This window comes from Biomphalaria glabrata, chromosome 18, assembly GCF_947242115.1.
Source record: "Biomphalaria glabrata chromosome 18, xgBioGlab47.1, whole genome shotgun sequence".
Lineage (NCBI taxonomy): Eukaryota > Metazoa > Mollusca > Gastropoda > Planorbidae > Biomphalaria > Biomphalaria glabrata.
In genome coordinates this window covers 1,571,470-1,587,305 of record NC_074728.1, presented here as the reverse complement: position 1 = coordinate 1,587,305, position 15,836 = coordinate 1,571,470, and the positions used below count along the sequence as shown (strand labels likewise).

The following is a 15,836-nucleotide window of genomic DNA, read 5'->3' as shown; positions in this document are numbered from 1 at the left end:
AAACAACTTTTAAATGTTTCTTTTAACGTTCTACACTCAAGGCTAAACTTACCAAAGATCATGAGCTAATAGTCGCACTATGGCATGAAGATTAATCATAAAGAGACTAGTTGAATAGCTGTACCTTTAATGTTGTTTACAAACAAATTAAAAGTATTTTAATTTGAAGTTTCTTAAAGTAAGAAAGAAAACGCAGACTCAATTTACAAAATTAAATATTTTGAATTGTATTTCCTATGATCTGTATAACATTGCCATTAGATGCACTGTTTTGTACGATCTGATTGGCCTCTTGTGAGCTATCACATCTCTGAACAGTGCTTTGTATGCTCTGAAAAACTTTAGCTCTTTCGTTGCCTATTGAACACAAATCTTGAAATAAATGTTCGTTTAATAAATGTTCGTATGTCATTTGTTCAACGCTGTTACAAGGAGCATCATTTTCGCTTAATGCGTCATCTTCTACCGTCGTGCCCCTGTTCCAATTTGATGTGTTCGTTTGTGATAGATGATCTGTATCACTCTGCTGGTGTTCCGTTTTTGTAACATTTTCAACACACTGCAGTAACGATTCTGAACTTCTAGCTGTCTGGAAAGTGTCTAAAACACTTTGTACGCTTGTTCCTGACCTTCCAGTGACAGTTCGACAGTTTGTTACTTCCTGAAGAGACATTTCTGTTTTCTCGATTGACTGTTTAGTGTCTGTAACTATTTGACTAGAAAGCAGTGAATGTCCTGCAACTCTTTCTGTGTTTTCAACATGTTGTCCAGATGTTTCAGTGTTGCCTGAAATCTGTGTAGTGTTGTGGATAGTTTGAGTGAACTTATAAGAGTTGCCTGCTCTTTCTTCGTTATTCTTCGCAGTCTGTAGGCATTGCTCAGCAGATCTCACGTCTTGCTCTGTAGCTTTCAGAGTCTGAGAGCAGGCATTGGAGTTGCCAACTACTTCATTGGAGTTACCAGCAACTTGAAGAGATTGCTCAGATTGCCCTAATCTTTGATTGGTATTTAGTATTTCCTGTGTACTTGCATCCGAGTTCCCAGTCTTCTGTAAGTAATTATTAGCATATTGAACGTTTTGCTTGCTGCTAACGGCACTTTGACTTGAATTATTAATTACTTGGCTATTAATAACACCACTGTCTCCGAGGCACTGATCTATATTTTTGATGTTTTGTACCTGTTGTTCCAACGATTCTGATCTCTGGAACGTTTCTTTGATAATTTGTTGACTGACGTCATAGCTGTGTAAAGTTTGGGACACATTCTGGACATCCTGAACACCACTGCTTTTACATTGAGAATTGACGTTGTGTCGGGCACCTTCAATCGACTGCACATTTATCTCATCGCCTTGATTGACACTTTGATTAATGTTTTTAGTGCTGCGTATACAAGATTCCTTCTTGTCACAGGATGTCTCGGCACTATAATAAGAGCACTCACAATTTGTGTCCTCCTCACGAACTGTCATTTCAGATCTAAGAATTTCTTCTGATGTATAAGTATCATGACCTTTGAACTGTACCCTTATAACACTTGTTAGTTGTTTTGACTGTTTGTTTTCATCATCGGATATTTCTAGCTGGTGACTGTTGTGGACACTTGATCCCATTGTGTAGTTTTGTAGTTTAATTATTTTTAAAGAAATCTGGCAAACTGATTTGATACTTCCCACTCTGCAACCTGTCAAATGGAAATGGAATGTTCTGTGTTTATGGATAAATAGGAAAAACAAGTATGTTTTCAATGATTAGGTAAAAGAAACATTTTAGTAGGATACAAACGTTTTCAACTCAGAATGTGAGGCTGAGTGGTAGAGACCGCTTTACTTCCTAGCAGAGAGATAGCTTAAGTTCGAAAAGCAATGTAGACTAGGAATTTTTAAGTTGAAATTTGACTCGAGCTGAGCGCCTAAAATTAGAACAGTACATATTCACTATAAAAATTAATAACAATACTGTAATAATTATCTAAAGGAAAGAACTCCGTAGTACATCAATAATGTAGAGGTTATTCGATATCAAAATAATTAATTAACAATAATAAAATAACTAATTGGTTAATTATTTTGTATTGATTCGTGTTTTGCAAAGTAGGCCTACAATAAAAATTGTTTAAAATTTGGATTTGATCTGAGAATGGTAGAGAAATAACGTGTACAAACTTTTTCTAAGACAGACAAACAAACAGATCATGTAAGTTGATATAAGCTTTGTAAAAAAAGAAAAGAATGTTCATTCGGTTCATAAAAGAAGATTTTGACGTGATAGCCTCCCCGCACCCCCCCCCCCCCCCCCGGAGCAGGTGCTCGATGTAATAACCCTGATTTTTGGTACCAGTGTCAAGTTCATCTTTATCTTGATAGGTGAAATGTCCATTATTTTATGTAGTGTACTTATTAATGTCACATTTTATGTACAAAAGAATGTAAACTTTCAACTTTCTTACCTTTTCCAAGCACAACAGGGATGCGGTTGTTTTGGTCCGATTGAAACTAAACTGTAAACCATGGAGTGTTTTTTTTTTGTTTGTTTAGCATTGACATTTCAATGTCTGAGTAAGTGGCTAAAAATACTTTCCCAGGGAAACTCTCTTTCCAGGTTTGGATATCGGAGTTCTATAGCACATGCATTGAGCCATGAAAGTTATCGATTATTTTGTGTCACCAGGTTTTTCCTAACTCAACGAATGTCATTTGATATCAAGTGGTAGAAGATCTTAATCTAAGGCAAAAAGTTCCAGACCTGTAAGGTAAATAAATTAATAATTTGTTAACAATTCGAATTCTTATTTTAAACAATAAAAATCTAGCAAAACACTTGTTTTATAGACAAAGCTTATGTTTAGTGTGGAGAGGCGGTGGCTGAGTGGTAAAAAGCTTGGCTTCCGAACCGGCGGTCTTGAGTTAGAACCTCAGTGAAGACAGGAATTTTTAATTTCGGGACATGAGGGCACCTCTGGGTTCACCCAGCTATAATGGGTACCTGACATTGGTTGGGAAAAAAGTAAAGGTGGTTGTGCTGACCACATGACACCCTTGTTAACCGTTGGCCACAGAAATGAATGACGGATCGGAAGGTCTGAAAGAGAAACTTTAAAAAAAATGAAATTAAATGTAATTGTATCATTTAGTTTATTTTGAGAAAGAATGACTTATCTGGGTAAAAGTTACCATGATAGCTTTTTAAATGTATTTTCGTAAAAAAAAAAAAAGTTTTACATATTGAATTCGAACTCCAGGTCTAAAGCCTCCTGAAAATATAAACTAACCACTGCGCCAGTGAAGTGCTTATGTAAATAGAAGGTTTTATAGTTATCTATTGTTACGTTCACATTTTTAAGCGACAAAGTATAAAGGGGACTAACTTAACTTTTAACAAAGGTCACGTACAGCTACTTTCCATACCAAACAAATTCATTAATTACCAATAATTAATTATTAACTTATTGGTTAGTTGTTTTTTTATTATAATTATTCTTGTTTTGTCATGTACAAGAAATAATTGTGCAAAGTTTTAAGAAATAACGTGTTGAAACTTTTTACCAGACAGAGTGATAAGCTTTGTAAAAATATTTTAAAACTAAATAAATTCTGATCTTTCTTTTAAGCCTACATATTTCTCTATAGTTTTTTTTTCAATTAATATTTGCATAAATAACTACTAATTTAATTAGGTTATGACCTTTTTTTGTAGGTTTTGGAAACCTCAAAAGCTTTGTGCTAAACAATAACTTAAATAAGAAGATGTCTGGTGTGTTCTGGAAGATCTACCAGTATATTATTGAAAATACTGCGTTCTGGAAGGTCCACCAGTTTTTTGTAGAAAGTACTGCGTTCTGGAAGGTGTACCAGTTTTTCTTTGGCACTAAACAGGATGGTACAGTGCCAGAGAAATCAATCGATGACAACTCTCAAAGTCTTCCAGACGACAAGCAAAGATCGCAGACTGTAGAAGTAGAAAAGAGTCTGCAGAATAGCGAGCAGTCCGATTTAAGCATTGCTAAACAAGAAATAGCTAATCGATCTGTAAACAAAATGTCGGAACAATCATTTGTAACAAAGCAAAGCATTGGCGACACAGAACAGTTAGTAGAAGAGAAAAGTACTTTGCCAAACTCTGAGAACAGAAGTGCTAGATCTGACGGTTTTAGCACAACGCCAAAAAAAGATCGACCAATGACAACACAGGCTGTGAAGAATGCAACTAAGGACAGCAAAACTGTCACACAAAGTATCGGAAATACAGTTCAGATTGTTGGCCATTCAAGGCAAGCAACTCAAAGTGTAACAAATCGTGCCACTGGAGGCTGTGCAGCACAGAACATTGGCAACACGACGCAAAGAGTCGCTGGGAATCAAAACGCCAACCAAGTTGTGGAGAATAACTCTGATGGAAAGGCAAAAAGTGAATAAAAAAAAACAAACAACTATAAACAACAACAATGTATTGTTTTCTTTTCAATTATTCGTTTGGTTTTCCAGACGCAATAAAAAAAACTTGTATGCTAGAAACCTCACCATCACATTTACGTTTTCAAATCTGTAGGACCATTGGGGCATCACAAGTGATTCGCCGACCATTTTCCTCTAAAACTCTCTGTCGCATTCCTCAGCGTCTTCATCAACGTAAGACGTTTCCTTGATGTTATCATCTTTTATTTTGACTGTCTCTCATCTTTTTTTTATTGCTACTTTTATTAAGAATCACGATTTTGCAATTATTGAAGATTTTTTTTTTAAAGGAATTGAATTTTTGTTTTCATATGAAATTGTTAATAGTTGTGTTTCTTGTATTTTAGCCGATTTTTTTTTTATACTACATATAGATTAAGATATAATTTGATAGGTTCGAAATCTGAAAAAGTATCGAAATAAATTTATGGTTATAACAATATGCATATGTTTGTACAAACCTTATATCAACTCACGCCGTCTATTTGTCTAGTACTAATTGTGTACACGTTATTTTGCCACTTCTCATTCTCTGATCACGTTGATACTTCGTCCAACTAGACATTGTCTCTAACAAAGAATGAATCAATTTAAAAAAAAAATAACAAATCAATTGATTAATTAGGGACAATTAATTAATTTGTTTGATTTATTTTAAAAAATGCAGTGCTTTCCCTGTGTACGATTTTGTTTTTAAGTTGTTTTTTTTTTGTTGTTATTTTGATTGTTCATCTTATCTTATAATGTTTCTCCTTCCTCTCTCCTTTCTATTATAAAGAAAAGTATCAAACTTAAGGCAGAACAAATTATAATGTTAAGGGTTTGAGAGTTTCTATCATGGTGATAACGTAACCAACTTTGTTGATTAATCTAACAATAGGACTATATATGTAAACATACTCAAGATTCCAGATTTATTGAAGAACCGGATGTGATTTTTTTAGTCAATGTTGGTGTTTTATTTAATCAAGTCTAGGGGATGTCAACATCTACCTACGCCTATCACATCAAAGCTTTTTCATCTTCTCGCAGCCAGAAATCAGAAGCGAGAGGGTTCTGGGTAAATCCTTAGGATTATTTTAACTTCCAAGGCCAAATGATGGTTATAATTTTACGAAAGATACGTTAAGAACGATTGAAAGACCTAGGATCATATCCATGGCGTCATCTTTCTCTTCCTTTTTCATTCGTTCCTTCTGTTCCTCATCTGTCCTGATTTCGTCGCCATAAATATTTCATTTTGAACTTTGAGATACATTTTTTATTCCTATCCACACACGCTGAACCCATTCACTTGAAGTATTTTGCTTCATCCCCGTTGACAACTTTAAAGTGTAAATCGAGCTATAGAAATATCAGAGGTTCCCAATAATAAATATATAAAGTATATATATATATATATATATATATATATATATATATATATATATATATATATATATATATATATATAAACATATAAAGTTTCCATTAAAGACTTGAGATCTACAGGGCAGTTGAGGTTAAGATCATGTTTCTTCGGCCAGCACAACGACCAACCGCTTTTATTTTCACCAACTAAAGAAATGTAAGCCTACACATTAGAGTTGGTTGAACTCAGGGGCGCCCGAATCCCGAGGTTAAAAATTCCAGTCTTCACCTAGATTCGAACCAAGGACCCCCAGGTTCGGAAGCCAAGCGCTTAACCACTCATCCACAGCACCCCGAATGTGTGTATATATTTCTAATATATTTGTACATATGTATACACGTATTATCCCTTTGGATCTAGTCAGTATAGAAGAGAGACGAGTGTTGACTTGTAGGCAGCCCAGAACTTGCAAAATCCCCCCTCCCCCCAGAGCTTTATCCCAGCAAAGTCTCTCGAGACACAAAAAGCCACAGGCGTTACTGGTTTTCACATCTGAAGACCCACCTATAGTCACGGAAATAAAATAGACTTGGTTGGGCAAGTGACTTAAAAAAAAATGTCAGGAGAACAGAGGAGCAAAAATTGTATACCTGGAAAAACCCAAAAGGTAGGCGACCCTAAGGCAGACCACGAATACGATGGATTGGCGATGCAGAGGCAGATCTACAACAACTTTAAGTTTGGGCATTTAGACGAAAAGCTCAAGAGAGAATTGGACTGGAAGAATGTTCTAAAGCAGGTCAGAGCCCTCCACTGACAGAGGAATGCTTTCCTCGTTAGTTGTCAACACGGGTGTATATCCTATTACGTATGTAGACGCAAATAATTGTTCATACTATATTAACCACATGATGACACTTCTATAGACTCATTGATTTCTTATTGAACACAAATACGTATCCATATATTACTCTACATTATATTTAAACCTGACTGGCGAATTTAGTGACGTGAAATAAGTGATCGTATACCACTCTTACCCAGCTGGGCACAGGATCTGGGTAAGAACTGTAAAGCTCCAGATCGGTAACAAAAAAAAAACTGTTTTTATTATTTTGTTTTAAAAAAAAAATTTGATGTGATCGAGAAAACATTGTAAAAGATAAAACTGCGGCGGACTGGCTATATGAGCATTTGGGCATATGCCCGGTGGGCCGGTACTCAAATGGACCTAAAGGGCCGCATGAATGCCACTATGGCACGCAATAAATTGTTAAGGGATTCTCATATCTAAGGGGCTATATGAGCGTCATGCTAAAAACATATTTTACATAACTGTATGCATGCTCTATATCTTTATAAGAAATATAGGCCTTATGTTGCTTTTTAATCGCTATGTTTGTAGGCCCTAAAAGGATGAAATGATGTTTTGTTGGGGGCCTCGCATAGGACTCTACAATTTTTTTATAGAAGAAATTGCGAAACTTGTGCTGAACGTTATTGTTGGAGTACACTAGGGTTTTAAATAAATTGCGTCATTTAATTTTTTCGCTCTTTTTGTAATTTAATTATTTTTTTTTTGTTCTTCTATTTCATTTGGGGCAACCAAATTTACCTTGCCTAAGGCCTCCAATTATCTAAGGCCGGCCCTGGCAACACAAACTTTAGCTAGGGTCCCCAAAAATTCTTAGCACTTATATATCTGATAACAAGGGCGTCATGTGTCTAAGACTAAGACTAAGACTAAGACTGCTTAATTGATCCTTACGGAAATTTGTTGTGATTACAAGGACTCGTTTCTCATATAAAGACAACACAACAGAAACATACACATAAATACAACAGACAACATGAAGAGTTTAGGGCGTTTTCAAGCTTAAATAGAGCACTGACTAAATCTAGATGATCACGATGGTGAAGGTCACCTAGCTCTAGCACCAGGAGTCTTTTTGGGTGACGCAAAACAGCCAAAACTTCTTCCACTTACCAGGATTTCATCTAATTACATCACTAGTGTTTAAGCAAGAAACACAATTACAAAGCATTTTATTTTACTACATGCTATAAAGAGCTGAAATAATAGTAATATTTATTTCTTTTGTCAGTAAATATCATGAACTTTTAATTAAGAAGATAGCCAGCTACAAGTGTTTTTTCTAATATAATTATATTTTGTATTTTAATACTTTATTTATGTTTTTCTATTGTAATCAAAATCAATTTATTAAAAATTCTTTTTATGTAACATTGATTTTTAAAAAATATAGATAGATTCATAATTATTTTCTCTAAGTTTCTCTATCTTTAAATAGCCTAACCCTTCTAGCACGACCTTTATCGACCAATCAGGATTGAAATGAATATAGAAATGGATTTACCCGAAAAGATCTATGTCAGTGGTGCTCGTTCTATGTCAATCGGGGGTCAATTTTATTTCCTACTTCTTGTCATGGCCCGCCTAACCAGGGACGGCATTGGGAAATAGCAAATTGGCAGCCGCCTGTGGCCTCCAATTGGTTGGGGCCTCGCATAAGACTCCAAACAATTTTTTTAAAGAAAAAATAGTGAAACTTACGCCCAATGTTATTGTTGGAGTGCACTAGGTTTTAAATATATCGTGTAATCTTATTTTTTTTCGCTGTTTATTTATTTTTTCTATTTCATTTGGGGCCACCGAAATCACTTCGCCTTGGGCTTTCAATAATCTAAGGCTGGCCCTGGTCTAACCCCTGGACACGATCTATAGAGTTTCATTATGCAATGTATATGGAAATTTCGAGATGCCAGATGACATCGAGGGTATTATGTTAGGCATCCCTGATCCAAATTTTTTTTTTGAGGGGGAGGGGGATTTTATTTGTAAATACGGAAAAGAATCTAGCCTGCATCGGATTTACCCTCATTTTGTCAAGTGTAAAATTTAATGTACAAAATAAATAATTTGAACTTGTTTATTTATCGCGCAAGATAGAATTAAAAGTTCTTGTTGCTTAGTGCGATCGCTGATTGTAACTGGAGCTGGCTGTAGCTGTAGCTGGTTGTAAAGGACAGGTAACAAATACATTCAACGTTTTTTTTAACTAGGTGGGTTTGAAACTTATTAAATAAGATATATATATATATATATAATATATATATATATATAAATAGAAAGCAGAACTGATAAGCGTTGACATACATGTCATTGGCATTGTATTATGTTTGAGAAGATTTATATATTAGCCAAACCGGGATTATTTTTTTTTTGATGGTGAGGACAAGAATAATAGGGGCTGTGGTAAAATAATTCCATTATTAAAATATCTCATTCATTAGTTATTGTCAGCAAAATAGTCGCTCTTGCGAAGATTGGTCAGCTGTATAGCGGAGGAATTGTCTATACAAAAAAAAACAACAACTATTTTTATGCTATTCGTTTTAATATTTAAAACTACTTGATACAATAAGTATCATTTTTTGTTGAAAGATTTTCTTTTTATCTATGTATTTTTGTTTTTAAAAGGAATGCTTCTTTAGCTTATTTAAATCGTATACACTTTTTTCTTTAATACAACAAGCCATTCCAGAAAAATTTTTTTTTCGAAATCTATAAAGAATTGTACCATAACAAACACTGCGACACGACGTTAACATTTGACCAACACAGAGACGATACGAGCCACGATGACAAACACTGGCAATAGAACTCCTTTTGTTTCCCTCTAAATAAATCATTCAACGCAATCCAACTTTCTGGTCATTGTTTCGTCTAGAACGCTTGATGAGAGAAACTGGGCTTGGAACAAATACGTCGTTATGGGGTGTGTGTGTGTGCGTGCTTGTGTGTGTGTGTGTCAGTGTGTGTTATATCAATATGGGCAAGACATAGCCTAAATTGTGCCGATAATACAAAATATCAAATAGATCTATCTATCTATCTATCTATCTATCTATCTATCTATCTATCTATCTGTCTGTCTGTCTGTCTTCCTGCCTTCCTGCCTGACTACCTGCCTAAATTGTGCCGATAATACAAAATATCAAATAGATCTATCTATCTATCTATCTATCTATCTATCTATCTATCTATCTATCTATCTATCTATCTATCTGTCTGTCTGTCTGTCTGTCTTCCTGCCTGACTACCTGCCTATCTCTCTCTCTCTCTCTCTGTCTCTCTCTCTCTCTTGATTAGAATTGAAAGATAGCTATAAAATTTAAAAAAAAAAATGTTGATATAAAGATTATATCAAAGTATCAAAGGTTGTATGGATATCAATAAATTATTAAGAAAATTATGTAATTGATTTGATCATTAACATTGTCTTAACTACCATTTTCACAACAGATTTTTCCTGAATTTCCTGTTGTTGTTTCTTTTTTTCAACCAATCAAATAACATAAAATATAGGCCTAGATGTTACTTCAAAAAAAGAAGATGATTACGTCCTACGCGTGTACCTAGCTCAGTGTAGCCATGCATGGTGATCAATGACTTAAATTCTGCCATGTCATTGGTTTTCCTGGCTGACTCAGGCAACCCATTCCATGATGTAATAGCACTTGGGAAGAAGGAGTACGTTTCTCCTTTCTCAATACTGCAACACTTATAGCAGGGGGAGGCACTGTGAGAAAAATTATCAATAGTAATGTAGCAGGAGATTAAAACTAAACAATGTGAATTGAATGGTATTTATAGAAACTAAAGACAAAGTTGCAGAATTGAATAAATAAAGACAAATTATTGTTAAAACCAATTTGTTTCAATTCTGTATTTTGTTTTTCCAATTCCTTCTTTTGTTTCTCTATATAGTTACAGAAAGTGATAGAGGTTTTGATCTAGTGTGCGCTCTCTTGAAAGAGGCTTCATTAATCTCAGAAATTTACAATTTGCTAATAATGTCTGCTAATTGCCATATTCACGGTAAGTATTGGAATTAATTAGTTGTTGATACTATTTTGTCTAAAGATTTTGATGGTGTATTTTCGTCATATTAGTAAAGTCACAAAGTGTGGCTCAACTAACACTTACGTTAGTAAGTAATTGGTGTAGATTAGAGAGTCATTTCTTATTCCATATGCTAGGAAAAATGCGTACAAGTACTTATCTTCCCATGTGACATTAGACCATGTCATTGCCAGAAGCGGTAATGGAAATAAGCAACCCACGACCAATAAACTGCTTCCAATGCCATGTGTCTCAAATAACTTCTGACAGTCCAATTCATGGCCTTCACGTGTGGATCAGATATTGGGTCCGGCGGAACTGTTTTAATTAACAGAAGAAAAGGCAAAGGCGAGTAATTGGCGCCTAAACCAGTAAGAAGGGGATGTTTAGCCTTGGCTGGCTACCTACCTAGGAGGAGGAAAACTCTGAATTCAAATCTCTGCTACCATGCAGCTATACCCAAAGAGGGGAAAGGCCTCGGGAGTCAATCCTAAAGAAAAATCAGGAAACAGCAACCCTTTGGCAGTTTACAGCATACATTGCTGCACCTAGCAACCAAACTTGATAGGCATCTGCCATTCCTTTGGATACATTATCTGTGTTGAGAGGGGGGGAGGTGATGTGTGGGCGACATCGCTTCGACAATAGCTAATGCCCAGACATTTGTATGAGATGATCCATACATAGTTAAGAACTTCTGTATTGACACAATTGACAATACATCTCACATGAAATCTACGTCTCTCTTTTGTTTGTAGGTATTCATGAAACAGAAGTGGTGTCAGAGGGGGGTGAAGGAGAGCTACTATCTAGCTTTGATAACTGCTCCAAAAACCCTGGACACCAGGCCTTCATTCCGATCAATGACCTCACTGTGGATCATTTACCAGAAAACTTTAAGGACAATGACATCTGTGAATACATGCACTCTGTAGCTGACCTCACTGCTAGGGTCAGCGTGAACACTACCAGCTACGATCGGCCAGAGTTTTGGGCAGAAACCGACATCTCTTATCCATTTTTCGCAACACGGGGAAGTTCAGTCTTCAGATTTGGCAGCGCGATGGTTAGACGAGTCACCAAGCACACTGACCAAGACTCTTATCCAGAAACCTGTAAATGCAACATGTGTTTGACCTCGAGCACTCCGAGTACTGTGTGGGTGGAGCTGGATGTCTACACTGCTACTCATGTGGTATTTAATGCTGAGGAGACACAGAGCGTTAATCTTAAGTTCTTTTTTAATGATTATAAGAACCCGTCTGTGAACTTTGACCGAACTGACTTTGTGAGGGCAGACGTCAACGAAGACCTGACCTGGTTAAAATGCTACACGTGCGATAAAACATTGGTGGAGAGATTGAGCAGCGTATGGGAACGTTTCCTGGCAAGTCGGACTGTTGTTTGCGACAGATACGAGAGCGAAATGGAGACATATAAGTTGACCTTCATCGTATCTCACCCCCACGGCTGTTCCAAGATGGTAACAATCGGTCACTGGAAAGAGAGGATTCTTGTCCGGGACAGGCTGACCAAATATACTTATGATACTGGAACCTGTAACGGTAGCAGTGGGGCGTCGGTCAACATTCTGGGCTACAACACTGGAAAGTGGTTTTACAGACAGCACGTCCATTGTGGCGTTTTTCAAGACCTTCAACTCAACTACAGCAGCACAGGACTGGACTAGAGGACATTGTTTTGAGTAGACAAAGCTGAATGGACTAGAGGACATTGTTTGGACTGGGCTGGATAACATTGTTTGTAGACAAGACTGATCGGGCTAGTGGACATCGTATGGAGTTGATAGTAACGCAACATTGTTTCTGGACAAAGCTGTTTGGAGTGGACAAAACTGACTGGGCTAGTGGACATCGTATTGACTCTTGAGTTGATGAAGCTGACATGTTTAGAAGGCATTATTTGTGGACAATGCTGACTGAGCTTAAGGACATATGCTTAAAGCTGACTAGACTTGAAAACATTGTATGTAGACCAAGCTGACAGACTAGAGGACCTTGGGTGGACGATTAATGTAATTGTTCTTATTCTACTGTAGAATTCTACTGGACGATTAATGTAATTGTTCTTGTAGAATTCTACTGGACGATTAATGTAATTGTTCTTATTCTACTGTAGATTGCATATAAAGATGTAAGATTGATTTGTGTGATATTATTAATACATATGATATTGATTTATTATAACTTGGATCTAGATATATATATTTTTTTATAATTTGATTTTATTATTGCATGATATATTCTTGATAGATTCTTGTGTTTTAGGAAGACGGACACTACAGTATTAGTGACAGGCTGACTAGCGTGTAAGCGTGTGTGTTTGTGTGTGTTGGGGGTAGTGACCACTGATATGACTTTATAGTCCGGTGTTGACAAACTGGACGGCGCGAGTTGTTTATAAGCATGAATAGTGAGAAACTCCAGTTAATGACTTTTTTAAATGGGTGCTGTAAGCAGAGAGGTATAGATCTAGGTTATATTAAGTTTAATTGTCATCACCATGTTCTCATCCTGCTATAAGCTGCCTAAGGAGAAGTACATAACTATGAATATATGTTATATATTTGGTTGCAGTCTGTCAGTTTAATTTAATTTAAACTTTAACTTTGACCTTTTATTTTGTTTGAAGAACATGGACGTCAGTCTATCACATTTTCCTGTATATACTGACGAAGGAAAGTGTAGATGTAATGTTCCAAAGCTTGTGTACCATGTTTAGCTAAGAAATTCATGAGAGAATGTGAATGGACGGGTCTGCCTATGGAAGAGACTCTAATCATGGCTCGAGAGAACTGGATAGATAGGCCTACTGTTGTCAGATTATGTGTGGTGAAGAACTGGTGAATGTAATCAAATCCAAAGGGCCAATAGTGATGAGAATCTTTTTGAGTACTTTTAATGAAAGTACCATGAGAATTGGGCCACCCTAAACAGGAAAAACCAAGTACTAAAAAGATCTACTGTAATTTCATAAAACTGTTGTCATATACATTTTGTTTTATTATTATTGTTTTAAATAGCACTCTTTTTTTTTTACTTAATAGATTGCTTAGATTATAATTATACTAACTACGAAATTGGCTGTTATTGTATCCAGGAATAATAAATGAGATAAGCTCTTTACATTAAGATACTTATATCTTTATTCCTTTTGTACAGTATACTATTGGGGGGTGGTTGAGTGGGCTTGGTATTCGAACCTGGGGTCCTGAGTTCGAATCAATATTTTAAAGGTAAATTCTCCCTTTCAGACCTTGCGATCTAAGGGTAGATAATATTAAGATTATCTTTTTCATGTGGCCAACACTACGACCAACCGCCTTTACTTTCCACTTATAGAGTCAGTTACCCATTGGGTGGACTCGAGGGCGCCCTAAAAATCCCTAAATTAAAAATTCCTGTGTCTATTTCAGTTTCTTAAAGTTTTCTTGAGTTCAGGGGTCCAAAACAGAGGATGTGTATTCTATTATTGGCCTAACCAAGGTTAATTAACATTTTAGTTTTATGTTCTTATTTGAATTTTAGCAATTTCTTTTAATAAATCCAAAAGCTTTATTTGTTTTTGTTGTTGTTTTTTGTTTATAGTTTCATCAATATGTGGATTCCATGACAGTTTTTCATTTATTATATCACCTAGGTATTTTGCGTTTTAAGTCTGTGTTACTGGTTTGCCATGAATAAGATAAGTGAAATTTATTTGGGTGATTCCCATTTCTGTAATTCATCTAATTCTCTTTGTAAAATTTCTGTGTCTTGTGTTTGTTTTTATTGTTCTATATATTATGCAATCGTCTGCAAATAATCTGACTTTTGTTCCTGAACTAATGCAATTTGGTAAATCATTTATGTCAATTAAAAATAGTAGTGGACCTAAGACTGTTCCTTGAGGTACTCTTGAGTTTACTGTTATTGGTGTTGATTTAGAGTCATTTATTATTACAGTTTGTTCTTTCCCTATTATAAAATCTTGAATCCACCGATGCAATGGACCATCAGTGCCAAAATATTTTAATTTTGTTAAGCAATCTATGGTGGTGAACTTTGTCTCTAAGCTTTAAAAATCTAACAAGATAGTATCTATTTTCTCATTATTATCTAAACGCTTTGAAAATTCATCAATTAGTCCACCCTTCCTGTCCAAAAAGTAAATAGACTGTATTCCACTGTATGTATTAGGCTAATTCAAGGCAAATATACGAACACCTATATTTATTTAGACAACTTTTTTTTTTTCAAATTTTATTGTGCAGAACTGTTTATGTAAGAAACATCTTCTTAACTTCTTACTGATTTTATTATGGATACATTTTTCTACAATGTTCAAATAAATAGATCAAACCGCAGGTCTACAGTTGGATAGATTAGCTAAGTCTAGATAAAAAAAAACTAACCCCACACCAAAAAAAAAAAAGTTATGAAAAGTCGTTAAAGTTTGTTTTTTTGGTTCGCTTATCTTTTGAAATCGGTGATAACCTTTTAGCTTAACCACTTAATTTTAGTTGAAACTTAGTTTTAGTTTAACTTGTTAAAATTTAGTTCAGTTCCCATCACTAATAACAGATCATTAAGGAATACAGTATTTCACGTGGCTATGGCGCAGTCACAGCTGCGACCTACATATTTTGAGCAGATAAAACTATTTTCCGCCGGTGGTAGATTTAGACTTGTTAATGAGGAAACTTCAATTACCCACGGGATCAAGAAAAACGTTCAGCATATACTTTTTTAAAAAAGGACAATAACTCTTTTATACAAGTTATAGATAGAATATTTTTCTATTAATGACTAATGAATGTTATATATTTTTAAAAATTACCTCCCCCCCCCTCCCGGCGCAGTTCACTCTTCAATGAATAATGCCTACATGTGGAAATACCTAAAGAGGTACGGTCCGTTCAAGATAAATATTTTCTAGTTCTTTAGTCAAATTTTAATTTCTTTTTTTAAATTTGAAAATTATAACGGTCAAAGTTTAGAGTGTTCCAAGTTTTACACGAAGTTGCGAGTTAAATGGAGGCAGTGTAAAAAAAAAAAAAAAAAAGAACAACGTCAGCCTTAATTACATTAATCTCAACTACA

General features: G+C 35.4%; 3 protein-coding genes across 5 annotated transcripts; 2 read left to right on the top strand and 1 right to left on the bottom strand.

The window, feature by feature from the left end:
- Positions 1-202: 202 nt before the first annotated feature.
- On the bottom strand, positions 203-2,711 carry LOC106071890 (uncharacterized). Of its 2 annotated transcripts, XM_056017393.1 has the most exons (3): positions 2,452-2,567; positions 1,788-1,914; positions 203-1,686 (listed from the first exon to the last, which is right to left on the bottom strand). In XM_056017393.1, exon 3 carries the CDS (start codon positions 1,613-1,615, stop codon positions 212-214), a length of 1,404 nt encoding a protein of 467 aa, XP_055873368.1. In that variant the 5' UTR covers positions 1,616-1,686; positions 1,788-1,914; positions 2,452-2,567; the 3' UTR covers positions 203-211. The 2 variants fall into 2 exon arrangements, with proteins under 2 accessions (XP_055873368.1, XP_013087564.2); XM_013232110.2 differs by lacking the exon at positions 1,788-1,914 and having other exon boundaries at positions 2,452-2,711.
- Positions 1,720-5,138, top strand: LOC106071889 (uncharacterized). Its single transcript, XM_013232107.2, has 3 exons — positions 1,720-1,738; positions 2,673-2,754; positions 3,699-5,138. Exon 3 carries the CDS (start codon positions 3,749-3,751, stop codon positions 4,415-4,417), a length of 669 nt encoding a protein of 222 aa, XP_013087561.2. The 5' UTR covers positions 1,720-1,738; positions 2,673-2,754; positions 3,699-3,748; the 3' UTR covers positions 4,418-5,138.
- Positions 5,139-8,121: 2,983 nt separating this feature from the next.
- LOC106071891 (uncharacterized) lies at positions 8,122-15,804 on the top strand. Of its 2 annotated transcripts, none has more exons than XM_056017391.1 (3): positions 8,122-8,858; positions 10,600-10,710; positions 11,493-15,804. In XM_056017391.1, exons 2-3 carry the CDS (start codon positions 10,686-10,688, stop codon positions 12,422-12,424), a joined length of 957 nt encoding a protein of 318 aa, XP_055873366.1. In that variant the 5' UTR covers positions 8,122-8,858; positions 10,600-10,685; the 3' UTR covers positions 12,425-15,804. The 2 variants fall into 2 exon arrangements, with proteins under 2 accessions (XP_055873366.1, XP_055873367.1); XM_056017392.1 differs by having other exon boundaries at positions 8,122-8,891.
- The last annotated feature ends 32 nt before the right edge of the window (positions 15,805-15,836 follow it).